At 47.8% G+C, this 13,670-nt stretch overlaps 1 protein-coding gene across 1 annotated transcript in view; it reads left to right on the forward strand.

Annotated features, from left to right (window-relative positions):
* Positions 1–13,670, forward strand: part of CRACR2A (calcium release activated channel regulator 2A) — a 113,862-nt gene that overhangs the window by 56,256 nt on the left and 43,936 nt on the right. The window contains exon 7 of the mRNA XM_064591684.1: positions 13,434–13,524. Coding sequence (XP_064447754.1) covers positions 13,434–13,524 — 91 coding nt within the window. The remainder of the gene's footprint in view (positions 1–13,433; positions 13,525–13,670) is intronic.

The following is a 13,670-nucleotide window of genomic DNA, read 5'->3' on the forward strand; positions in this document are numbered from 1 at the left end:
TGCACAGGAGTCCTCGACGCTTCCAACACAGACCACGCGCCCTTCCTTGCAAAACTCCTAGTGCCTAGCACCGCCTCCTGGGGACAGGGCTTTAGAGTCCAGGCTGCTAGACTTCAGAGCCTCCGCCAACATGGCCTTGGGGAGAGCATGCAAGCCCTGATTTAGAAGGAGATCACCACGTGTCTTACAGCATGATCAGCTATCCACACGTTGCCCTGAGTTCCTCTGCATCTCGTGCCTCCCCCAGATCAACTCTAAAAAGAACTTGTTGGGGTCCGTTGGGTATACGCAGGTCTGGAAAAAAGGACCCTTAGGAGCCTGAGTTATGAGAAAGTTGTGGTCAAGTAGTGCTGGGGAAAACACGGTTTGGCTGGAGGAGTATCATGAGCATTCTGGGGAGAGGCTCCCGAGGCTCAGAGAAAGGAAGGATTGAGGGTAGAGTTCTGCACAGCTTTTAGCTGACAAAGCTGTGAGTCAGGACAGATCTGAGTTTACATCTTGGCTGCGCCACTTGCGAGCTGTGTGACTCAGGCTAAGCTACTCAACCTCTCTGAGTCTTGGCTTCCTTATGCGTAAGATAGGGATGTTAACAAAATGAGTATTTGATGCACGTTAAAGTAATAATCCTTATTATTTAAAATAAGTCTGTTTGTCAGTCTTAGAGGATTCGCTGGCGGAAGTGGAGAGCTTGAGGCTTGATAGAAGCAGTGGTGAACTTCAAAGACCCCTTTATCCTTCCAGACAACATGGTGTAGAGCGAGCAGCCCTGGCATCGCCTGGAAATTTCTTAGGAATGCAGAATCTCAAGGCTCCCCCGACCCCTACTGAGTCTGCACTGTTACAAGATGTCCAGGTGCTTTGTGTGTGATTTGAGAGATGGGGAGCTGGCAGTCAGCTCTGCATTTAAGTCACGTGTGGCTCGCCAACCAGCTAGCCTTGTGAGCTTGCTCAAGTCTCTTGGCCTCTGTGAGCCTTGGTTTTCTCACCTGTATTCGTTTCTGACCCTCCCTGCACCCCCACTTTCCTCTGACCCCAACGTTGATCACCCCGAGGAGCTGCAGAAACACTCAGGCAGCACGTCGCAGAGAGGAGGGTACTCTATCACCCAAGCAGGGTGAGAGTGGTCATAGCCCGAATGGGCAGGCAGTGACCCAGCTCATGGCCTGGAATCTTCACTGCAGGGTGTTTGTGCTGGCCTGCCCTTCCACAGGGAGAGAGCCATGCTCTTGGCTGGTGTCAGAGCCGGCAAGCCCTCACATTCATCCTAAAGTGGCCTCTTTTAGTGCTTTTGCCCCAATTTAATGATTATTAAAAAGTTCTTGAGGTGAAAGTCAAGGCCACTCTCGGCTGCATGTGCAAAATGAGCTCGGCCATAGGTTCCAGCCCTCCGTACCCATCCTCTTTCGATATCCCTGCCAGGGACACCTGCGCTGGGTCAGCTGATGGAGGCCCACTCCTGGCTGGGTAGCTGTGGTGGGACTGGGGATTCCTGGGTTCCCTGGCCAGTCGCACTCCAGGGGTGTTCTCTGGGTGCAGAACCAGAGACCTGCAGGCTGTAGTGAGCAGAGCACTAAAATAGGAGGCAGGAGAAACCTGAGCTCTGGCCCAGGCACTGCCACTGATCAGCTGTGTGACCTCGGACAACTAGCTTTACCTCTCTGTGCGTCAGTTTCCCTACTGGCAACATGAGAAAATGGCTTGGTGTTTTTCAAGCTGTTTTGTGATCGTGACTCATTAGAAGAAATGCATTTGGCTTTGCAACTCCCAGACACTTCGATGTGTACATAACTGAAAATTTCCTGAAATGGAGCTCACCCTTATTACATGTGACATACTCTGACATTCTCTACTAGAGTCTCTTATTCTCTCGTCTTCTGTTAAATAAACCAAAAGGCTGGTCACATCCTGCTTCTGGGTTATGACTGGACCAGATGAGCTATAAGGGTCCTCGGAGCTCAGCAGTCAAACAAGAAACTGGAAACCCTGATAGCATCTAGAATATTTAAATGGGAGTCTTGACAAATAATGCAGGGTGAAGTTAAGTGACTCGGAGACATCTTCTAGGAGATGAGTTGGGGAGTTTGGGGCTGTGTGTGTCCAGGCGTTGGGGAGGGAGGAGAAGGGGAGCTCTTGGGAATGGCCTGATTCAGGCTGGAGTTCGGGGGGACCCTGAGAACTGTTTGAACATCTCCCGGACTCCTCCACGGGCTGGCATTTCCACTCTGCCTGGAGAATGAGCACCTGTGGCAGACGTGGCTCTCGTCCTTGCTGCTGGGCGTCTAGCCCCGGCCAGGGCCCTGGGGACCCAGCACACTGTTACTCTGGCTCGCCTGTAACAAGCCCCTACTCTCTGCCTGGCTCTGAGTTGGGCAAATAGAACTCAGAGTCCCCATCTTTGAGGAGTTTATGATCACGCTGATAAGGTCGAGCTCATACCCATACAAATTCCGCCACAAAGCCGAGCCGAGAATTCCCATACCATTGAAACGCCAGATGACATTGTCATCGGCAGCAGAGGCTTTTTCTTCCTTTTCCAGACCACACATCTCGTTTCTGTCTCCTGTGGAGCCCAGAGAAAATGGGACTGCTGAGGGTGGGCATCCTGTCCCACGGGGTTTGAGTTTTGCTGCAGTGAGTGAACCAGGTCCACTCCAGCTTCCTTCAGGTTCTCTCCAGGTTCTGTAGGGGAGGAGTGTGTAGTGGGCTTGAGTGCCTGGAAAAGCTCCTAATAGCTCCTGTCCCAAGACCAGCCTCCGGGGCCCTCCGTACCTCACTGCCCTGGATTGTTTGGTTTGGTTTTGTTTTTACCTGCCTATTGGGAATAGGTCAGTCTCCCACCCCCTTGTCCTTTGGGGTAGAGGTTGGGTCAGAATCCTGGGTACAATGTTCAACTCGGTTGTGCGTCCACTGGGAAGTAGCCACAGCCCCAGGGGGCACGGTAGAGACAAGTCAAATGCAGGAACGTCGGGCTAAAGCCTGGTTCTCCTGCTGAACTTCAGAACCTGGAAGATCCGCTGCATCTCTCCCAGGAAGTGGAGGCTAGACTGTAACAGAGCTGTGCTCCTTGTATTCACTGCACAGAAGCTCAGAGAACTTTACATTTAGTGTGATGGATACAGTTTAGGCTTAGGGAGAACTTCAGGCCATCAGAATTACAGATTCCTGGAGCGCCTGGGTGGCTCAGTCGCTTAAGCATCCAACTCTCAATTTCGGCTCAGGTCACGATCCCAGGCTCCTGGGATAGAGCCCCAAGTTGGGCTCCCTGCTCAGCGGGGAGTCTGCTTCTCCCTCTCCCTCTGCCCCTCCCCCCACTCATGCTCGCGCTCTCTCTCTCAAACAAATAAATAAAATCTTTAAAAAAATTATAGATTCCATTGCCATGGAAAGCATCTTTCTAATTATCTTTTCCTGGAAGAAAAAAAAAAAACAAAAAACAAGCTTCAGCTCTCCAGGGGATGTAGAGTGGTACTGTCTGGAGGCAGCAACAGATTCAGACCTTTTTGCCAGAATCATTAGGGGGTGCAGAAGTCCCACCCCAGGCAGGCCAGATTCATTTGGTCTGGGGTGAGGACTCGAAGTCTGCATTTATAAACTATCCTGAGGGATTCTGACTTTTTTTTTTTTTTGAGAGAGAGAGAGAGAAAGTGAGTGAGAATAGGTGGGGGCGGGCTCAGAGGGGGAGGGAGAGCCAGAACCTCAAGCAGGCTCTGTGCCCAATGTGGAGCCCAACGCGGGGCTCAATCTCATGACCCTGAGATCACGACCTGAGCCGAAATCAAGAGTCAGATGCTTAACCGACTGAGCCACACAGGCGCCCTGAGATTCTGACTTTTGACCAGAGTTGACATGTGCTGGATACATAGGCCTGGTTAGGTTCTTTACGAGGATCTAACCCTGAGGCTGGGGGTAAGGATGAATTAGGTGGTGTCTGGAGAGTGCTTTGAGCTCTTGGAAGAAAAGTGCTTTCAAAGATCAAAGGCAGGCCATGGGCTGTACTCTGCCTGCTCAGGCCTCTGTAGCTCAGTATCCTGGGAGGACCACCCAGGCTGCCTGCTTCACATCACTGGGGGACCACACTTGGCTTTGACAAACAGCAACACTCCCCAGGGCCTTGTTGGAATCAGTTCCTCATCTGCACAGCCTTTCTTGTCCAGCTGAGTCAGGCCTCGGACAGTTTCGTGGGAGCCTGGGGGCCCTTAAATTGCAGCTCCTGCCCAGCCACTATCCAGGCACTTTCTGTCTAGAGGGATTTCCCTGGGCTCTGGGAGGGTGTCCAGACCAGGAGGGAAGGTGTCTTACAGCCTAACATGCAGCCTACCTGGGATATCGGCTGTACTGCTACAAGCCTGGGAACTGGGATTCTGTAATATGAAGCTGCAGAGACATGAGCATCTTTGGGGGAGGAGGGTCACCGCTTCCCTGGCCCTGTCTCCAGATAGGGCAGCAAATAAAGCATCATGGGTATGGCAGGCGGCCCTTACGTTCCGCCTGCGAAGGACCTTAGCTGTGTGGTTCTCGAATGTTCGCTTGCTTCAGCATTACCAGAGGATCTTGGTTGAGAGGTAGATTCCTAGGTCTCTTCCCCAGAGAGTTTAAATCGGTATGTCTTGGGGAGGGAGCCCAAGAATGTGCATCTTAGTGCACATCCCCAGTGGGTCTGACGCAGGCAGGCCACACACCCCACTTTGAGAAATGCTGCTCGAGCCTGTTTTTCCAGAATATATCCACCTGCAAAAGGTACACTCCAGGGTGCCCTTCCAGTCTGGAATTTTAGTCTTGTTCTTAGGGTGAAGATAAGAAGTTTTTGGTGAGGGTCTTAAGTAATGATGTTATGGCTCAATAAGGCACACGTTTTTTATTGGTATATTATCATCTGAGGCAGAAGCACAGTGTTATTTGAAGCAAACTGAAAGGTGAGGATTATCTGTGCTCTGTATACACCATGGGCATGATTTGTAAACCTAATGAAAAATGGGCTGCTTTATAGGATGGGATAAAGCTGCAAAGTTGGTTTATACAAGGCAGCAGAATCTAATTAGGGAGAAACCATCCATCTTGAAAATCCAATTGGCGATTATACAGTCTTCGCAGAATTTTATACAAACTCTTATGTTTTCCTTTCATTCAGCTCTACTCCAGTCACGTCGTGGGTAGTGTGCATGCATGTGCGTGGGTGTGAGACAGAGACAGGCAGAGACAGAGACAGAGATAGGGAGGCAATTAGAGAGACTGACTTCAGGAGAACAAGAAAACCCCAAACAGGATTTTTCTAGGAAGAACTTCTCTTTGCTGTCCAGAGCCTGCTGCTGCCTGAAGAAGGTGGCAGGGGGCAGCAGCGAGTCTGAATCCCGCCTTTACCATTCTCATCCCAACCACCAAGCAGGCTGAGCCTGAACGTGCTTCCATTTTCTTTGGCAAATAGCAAACTCCTGGAGACTTTTCAGTCACAGGGTCTTCACTCTGTGCTCAGTGCACATGGGGTGAGGGTGGGGAAGACATGGGAAAAGGGATCAGGCCCTTTTGGTGATCTCGGCCCTCTCTAGCCCTGGTGGGCCCCATTCCTTGCGCCAGTTCCCGCTCAGCTCCACAATTGACAGACTCCAGGTGGAATCTGGATAGTTGGCAATCCTGAACACAAATGTATGGAGTTTCCAGTGTAAGCACTTAGGATGCTTGGAAAGACACAATGGTGTCGTGGATGGAACATGAGACAGGGAGTCAAGGCCTGGGTTCTCCCTTTACTCAGACCCTGGGTATCTGGGTGCCCACAGACTGGTCACTTCCTTGCTCTGACTCTCATTTTCTTCACATGCAAAACAAGGAGGTTGGGAATACATGAGCTTTTCAAGCCCAGGCTCTGATGGGGAGAGAGATTCTTCCTCTCTTCACATCTGCCTTTCACCAGATTGTGCAAACTAGGAGACGTGATCAGACCATTGCCCTTGCACATGGAAACACATGAAATCAGGATGATTACTCTCCAAGTCCGGAGGCATTTCTAAGCTCTGCCTTGAGTTCAAGCTTCTGTAATTTATCTAAAAGGTAGAAAAATGCCATTTGCCCAAGGTCAAGACGACACCTTCATTTAGGGAAGAAGGAACTACTATTTTTCCTGAAATGATTTCAGCACACCCCTGCCTAGAACCTAGAAGGTTGACCAGATGACTTTCTGAGACCTTCTGAAATTTGAACAGATTCTGTTCCTAAGTGAAGGCAAAAAGGAAACAGGAAGCAGGAGAAGGATATTTTGACCAAGCAATACTCTATAGCAGGAAGGACTTGGCCCGTGTGTCATTAGCTGGAACCCCAGTGGTACTGAGCATTAATGCTTTACTCCAGTGTGGTACCTTAACTCTCTGTGTGCAAATCACTTTGTAAAGGTTAATTAATTTTCACAGTCCCTGTGGGAACCTGGCAGGGTAAGTTATTGCTAACTACATCTCACCTTTCAGTTCCCTGCAAATAATTTGTAAAGGCCTCTCAGAACTAAGCCTTGTATTTACATGAGAATCACTGTATCTCCACCCCTACTCCTTTCCCACACATCCCATCCTAAATCTCCAATACCCCGCACATGCTTACAGTTCTCCTTTAGAGAACAGATGTCTGCCATAGTCAGACACCCTAAGTGCCGTTCTGTCCTCTAAGCCTGGCTTTCAATAGGACTCATTCTTTCAGATCCATCACTGCCCTATGGCATCCTCAGTATATAATTGTTGTTTCTTCCCTTCACTCTTGAAAATCTCCCTTTTCTGGAGTACCTGGGTGGCTCAGTCATTAAGCGTCTGCCTTCCCCTCGGGTCATGGTCCCAGGGTCCTGGGATCGAGTCCCACATCGGGCTTCTTGCTTGGCGGGGAGCCTGCTTCTCCCTCTCCCACTCCCCCCAGCTTGTGTTCCCTCTCTCGCTTTGTCTCTCTCTGTCAAATAAATAAAATCTTTAAAAAAAAAAAAAAAAAAGAAAGAAAGAAAAGAAAATCTCCCTTTTCTGGACTCAGCCTCTCTTAACTTTTCCCCTGAGAACTCTGCCATCTCCCCACTACTGTAGGGGGCTCTGTCCACTTCCCTCCCGGTAGGGCTCTGTGGTCACAGAGTTGCTATCAGCCAGAGCTAGGGAGGCACAGTGGGGTGGGGTCTACTGCACGGTGTGTGGCTTCTTTCACCTGCTCCTTTCCTCCATGCCACATTAGCATTGAACTTGGTGTTCTTAGCGGCTAAAATCCTGGTGTACAGAGCCCATCCCATTGGTCTAAATTATTTCACCCAGCGTGTTACTTTACAAAGCGCTTAACCAGTACTTAATGTTGATGGTGATGTTACAGCTCTCTCTTTCCACACTTAGTCTTCTTCCTGAGCCACCTCAGGTTTTGTCCTTCCCCAAGTCTTCTGTTCCCTGTGTTTCCCCATTCTCACACACATCTGCTGCTGCATAATTCCGCTTCAGTTTCTACTTGCCCCTTGGCTGAAGCAGCAACTCTTAAAAAGGGGTCCACAAGCCCCTGGAGAATCAGAAAACTCATTTACTTAGAATTTATTAAATGCATTCTATCGGCTACCTATTGTGCTAAATAACTCCACATGCATTATCTTATTTAAACCTCACAACTTCACTCTAAAGTAGGTATTGCTATCTGATTTTCCAGATGCAGAAAGCCTCAGGCTCACTGAGGACATGGGACTTGTCCAAGGCCACAGAGCTTGTAAATGTCAGGATCAGGATTTGAACCAAGGCCTTTTTACTCTGGGTCTAAGGAATTCTGAGCCAACCATAGCTGTCAGCAGGTTATAACCTAGACTACACTGGAATATGCCAGAGGCACTATCCAGCCATTATACTGAAAGAGCAAGAAAGTGAGGATAAATGCTGGTGCTCATAACTACTCCACTGCCTCCTTATATTTGTTTCTCTGTCTCATTGAGAGCTCGTGTCTCTTTCTCTCCCTATTCTCTGTCCCTCCTCCCCCTGTAGCTCAAAATGACTAGGCACAGATAGCAGACAAGGGAATAATTAAACACTGCCCTGGGTTGTGTGTTGGGGGGGTGTTTTAAGAATGGGTAATAGAAGATAGGTTGAATATTTATGCCCACATGGTATGAAAAGCTCAGAGAGTTCTATTATAGATTGCTATCTTTGTCTTTTTCAATATTTTTACCAGTGGCATGAACAAAGGAAGATAAGGAAGAATATTTTGTAGTAATTTAAAAAGTTCCATCCATAAAGAAGCTACAACAGAAATAAACTTTTAGGCATCAAATAACATAGCAGCAAAATAGGTAAGGCAAAAACTTTTAGGAAAAAAAAGAACATTTGATAAAAACAAGACTTGAGAAGATTTTAACAAACTTATCTAGGATTTGATACATTAGTCAGGCAAAAAGTGCTATAAGTATGTAAAATATTTAAAACCATCAAGCAGCAAGCTTAATTTAAGAGATAAATATAGAGTTGTGTACCCTGCAGTAGAATACACATGCTTCTCATGAAGTTATGCAAAAAGTGATAATGTTTTTGATTACACAGGAAAGGTTCATAGATTCTAAGAAGTAGATACCTTACCAATATATATATTTTTACTAATAAACTATTTTTTTTACAATAAACTAGAAACCAGTAGTTTTTACATTAAAAACACTCTTTTAGGGGTGCCTGTGTGGCTCAGTCGGTTAAGTGTCTGACTTTGGCTCAGGTCATGATCTCAGCGTCCTGGGATGGAGCCTGCATCAGGCTCCACACTCAGTGAGGAGTCTGCTTCTTTCTCTCTCTCCCTCTACCCCTCCTTCTGCTCATGCTCTCTTTCTCTCTCAAATAAAGAAAATGTTAAAAAATTTAAAATAAAAACACTTCTAAACAACTCTCAGATGAATTAAATAATCAAAACTGACAAACTAAGACAATATATTATTTATCTTACATTATGATTAAAAATGTAAAATACCAACAAAGCTTGGAAGGTCATTGAGTACACTGGATGACCAGTTGGGATCCATTAAGATAATGTCAGGCTGGAAAGATGGATGGACTCTAATAGAATTACATCTGAGATCTTGCTCTGGTGTCCAAAAAGCCAATGACAGAAGCACAAGGTGGAAGAGATATGATTCAGTAGCACCATCTTTTTTTTTTTTTTTTTAATTTTTATTTATTTTTTGACAGAGAGAGACAGCGAGAGAGGGAACACAAGCAGGGGGAGTGGGAGAGGGAGAAGCAGGCTTCCCGCGGTGCAGGGAGCCCGATGCGGGGCTCGATTCCAGGACCCTGGGATCATGACCTGAGCCAAAGGCAGACGCTAAACGGCTGAGCCACCCAGGTGCCCTGGAGCACCATCTTTAAAAGAAGAACAATCACACCGACCAAAAGATTTAGAGGTTTTACTTGACAAATGGGTTCGGCATTCATCAACTGTGACGTGGCTGCCAAGAAAAGTTAATGTGATTTTAGGCTGCATGAATAGATATGCAGCGTCTAGAACAAGAGAGGCGTAGTCCAGCTCTAAGCTGTGCTAATCAGACTTCACACACTGGGCATTCCGTCGGGGGTTCTGTGGCTCGAGGAAGCTAAATCAGGGCACATTCAGAGAAAAGTAAAGAGAAAGGTGAAGGGATGTACAAAAAAAAAAAAAGATCCCCATGAGCCATGGTTGGAGGAAGTAAAGAGACATGGCATAAACCCAAGGCAACTCCTTGAAGTCTTAATGCTGTTTTCAAATATATAAAGGGTTTTTATGCAGAGGAGGGCTAAGGTCATAGAAAGACATATTTCTGTGAGCCAGAATATTCCAAAGATGAAAGAGCTGTTTAGAGATCCAGCCAGGTTTCCTATCGCTAGAGGTGTTCTAACCTAGTTTGGGTAAATACATGGCAGGGACATTGTGGCAAGGGTTTTAGCACTGGGAAAATAGGTGGTTGGATCAGGCAGACCTTCCAACCCTGAAATTCTTCAGTTCCTCTGGGATCCGGTGTTCCCTGAGTATGGTCTTTCCATGGGCTACTGATTTAGGTATCCCAAGTCTTAAATTGATTTTGTACACATTTTCAGCATTCACACTTTGAGCATAGACCCTGCGGATGACGAAAATGACTGAGTGTCCCCACCTCGATGAGACAGCATCAGCCCAGATGAGACAGTTTTTCGGGATTTTAAAAGGAAACATTCAATTAAAGACATCTGATATTCTAAGAGTTCAGAGAAGGGGTCAGCGAGGGTTCGAATAGGTGGGGAAATTCTCACGGGGAAGATGAAAAAGTATATGTGTGCTTTGGGCAATCTGAGCGGTTTTCGAAATTGTGCTAACAGAGATGTATGTACTGAGCAAGCATAATTGGTTGCTTCTCTCCTTTGGTGGGGGAATATGGTGTGCGGGCTGGCATGCCACATGCCACACGGGCAGACCTCTTTAGAGTGTCTCTCACGATTACCCTTCTCGTGGCCACTGCAGAACTCCCCGCAGACACAGGCTTCCGGCCCTGCAGCTCCCGCTCACACACAGCCTGTGTCTCTAACAGATGGATCTGACAGGAGCCTTTATTGATGAAGCTTTCCGTTCTTCATCTTCCTGATTGCCTCTCACCTTTTCCAAACCCAGCAGCACTTTTATCCTTGAAGCTAAGACCTTCCTCCCCTTGGGGGACAATGGCTCTTGCCCTCCACAGCCCATGACAATAATTACAATAACAAATAATCCCTTACATTTACTTAGGGCTTTGCTGTTCCAAAAGCTTTTCACGCCGGCTCTCTTGTTTGTTCATCATGCTGGTGCCGGGGCAGGGTGGGGAGGAGTGGGGACTCGGGGCACGTGCTACTCTGGGATGTAAGGAGGTCAGAGTGCTCAAGGTCACACTGAGGATTTGAGCTGATTCCGGGTTCAGAACCCAGGGCTTTTGAAGCCCTGAGCTGGTTTAGTGGTGTGAGTGGTATGAACAGCACTGTGATGCCCCCCATTCCTGGCGCTCATGTGTCTGACTAGGGCTGGTCATGAGTCAGTCGGTCAGTCCATGGGACTCATCCTCTGAAGACCTTCAGGCCTGGCCCAGTCCCCTAGGATGCCAGCTTTATTCAAAAGCATTTCCAGAGGTTTGGTTCCATGAATAAGTCTGGTTAGCCTGGACCTGGGCTCATTAAAGCCCACCTGGAACCCCAGGGCTTCTTTGCAATGGACCCAGCCTTTGTTAATGAGGGCTAGAAGGAGGCACCATTCAGAGACTGTCTGCCTTCCCCCTATTTATTTTTTTAGCAATCTGCAAAATTACTTACTTTATGACAAGCAAACTGACATGCGAGCATGAAGAACAGAGTTTGTTAATTTAATCAAATGAAACATAGAGCAAAGTTAATATAACACATTTAATGATGGTATAGAATTGATGCCCTGTATGGTTATTAAGCATAAATGGTAAACAGCTTATATGGATGACTGTAATTAGTATTGCTTTATCAGAGCAAATCAATTTTTAAGTTTCTCTCATCTCACTTTATTAGTTCTTCAGTATTTATATAGTTGGAATCACTGTCTAAAGTTGTCCTTTATACCATTTGCCATCTAGCACCTGAATTTCTTTGAACATAGGAAGATAATGCCAGGGACCCAGAGAAGACTTTCTTTCTGAAAGTCCCTTCAGATGGTGTTCATTTCTGCCCTTGAGGTGTCCCTATTCAAGAGCAGGTACATTTGCTCCTTATTTCTTATACTTATTATGGGCTGGCTAATGACAAACGTAACAATCCAAAACATTTGTCATTTAGCACGAAGAGATGTCTTACTCTTAGCCAACCAGAAATTTCCTACGCCCAGGATGGTAGTAAACACAGGGCTCCAGCTCGTGGAAGTCACCTTTTGCTGAGCGCATCCTGAGGCCATTGCCATACTCACTCCAAAGGTTTCTGGCTTTGGGGGTACAGCCAAGAGAGGGAACTTAGAGGCTTCTGCTTCGATATGAGTGACCTTGGCCATGACGACTCACACCAGTTCCTTGTCTGGGTCACTTTTGTGGTTCCTGTAGACCTGGACGGATGCCAGGCAGAATGGCTCCTTAGTCACGTTCCATCTGTGTAGCACAGGTAGCAAGTGAGGAAGGGACATCCTTGGGCAGCAGGGAAGGCCTGACACTAGATTGGAGTCCTGAGCGGACATCAGGGAGGTGGAGGTTAAAACGATGAAGGACTCAGAGGAATAAGCACGTTGCCATCCTTGATGTTTTGTTCAGAAATCTTCCCAGTACCCCTTAGAACTGAAAACCAGAGCCCTTTGCTTCGTTATTAAAGTCTCATTCCTTGGATAAAGGGCAGAGGGGACTTGCCACCATTTGAGTTTAGAATGGCAAGTGCCAAATGTTATAGTATGAGTAGGTTCAAAACAGACCTTGAGAACCAAGACATCAGCCTGCTCCTGAGCGTGGATTCTTCCCCTTAACAGGTGAGAAAGAGGACCAGGGGGCACTGAGCCAGAGAGAAACTTTCAGTGCAGGTCAGAGAAGAGGTGTCACGGTGCAGTCCCCTGGGATGCTTTGGCCAGATAACTTCCATCTCTGTTCAAATTTTCAGCCTTCTTGTTTGAATTTGGACGTGGGTGGGGGGCGGCACTCAAAGGAAGACCTATCTGGACAACACCAGAGATGACCTATACATCTTGTTCCCAAAGCCGTATTTGTCTTGGTCTCTATATAGGAGCAGGGTACCCAGGTATCTCCTTCCCGTCCTGTGGGGGTCCTCAGTGTAAGAAGAAGATGCTGGCAGGGGGATGAGGACATCTCATCATCACCGCCTGCCTTGAACCAGCCTGCCCCTTCTCGTGCTGTCTGCCTGGGGCCCTGGACCTGAGATGGCATGAGCACTGGACAGGTGTGGCCCCCCCTTCCTTTGTCGGGGGCGTGGTGTCAGTGGTTGTCCTTATCATGGAATCTTTTGACATTTTCTGAGCAATGTGCATCACACGAGCACACAGTTTCGGGAGAGCCCTCTGACTGTGCCGTTCAGACCATGCTAATGTAGCCAAGTAGAAAGAAAGCATCCAAAGTGGGAAGGAGAGCAACCAAGAACCCAAATAGGAAAGAAGCCCGCACAACACAACTTTATGCTGACTATAGGTATAGGGACCAGCGGACAATAGGGAGGTCCGTCCAGCAGAGGCCAGGGGCTCGTTGTTGAAATAAAGCGACGTTAAGGAAGATGGAGCCAGGGAAGCCTCACTGAGGAGTGTAGGGGTCATCTAGAAATGATGGCCTCCTCATCCAGGAGGAGGAGAAGGTCCTGCTAGGCCTGCGTGGTCCGCTAATCCTGAGGAACTGATCTCGCAGCTTCGGCGGATGGGGACCTACGCAGTCACCCCCACCAACCCAAGCTCCTGACGGGGTCCTGGTGCCTGGGCCCCAGGACATGTGCTGTAGGATAAAGGAACTTGGGTGTAGACCTCATGAAACTCTCCTTCTGCCGCCTCTGCAGGAAAATTGCTGCTTATGATGAAGAAATCCAGCATCTCTACGAGGAGATGGAACAGCAAATCAAGCATGAGAAGGAGCAGTTTCTCCTAAAAGTAAGAGTCCACACCAGGGCTCGGCTCTGAGGGCCCGGGGAAAAGATCGCCTGCTCTGACCCCCACCCCAAGTTGAAGATTGCAGCACCCCCACCCGTGGCACCGTGGGTTCCCTGTTTCTCTGCTTTAGATTTTTCAAGGCATCT

This window comes from Mirounga angustirostris, unplaced genomic scaffold, assembly GCF_029215605.1.
Source record: "Mirounga angustirostris isolate CCGP_5_RB_7025 unplaced genomic scaffold, mMirAng1.0.hap1 SCAF_5, whole genome shotgun sequence".
Classification (NCBI taxonomy): Eukaryota; Metazoa; Chordata; class Mammalia; order Carnivora; family Phocidae; genus Mirounga; species Mirounga angustirostris.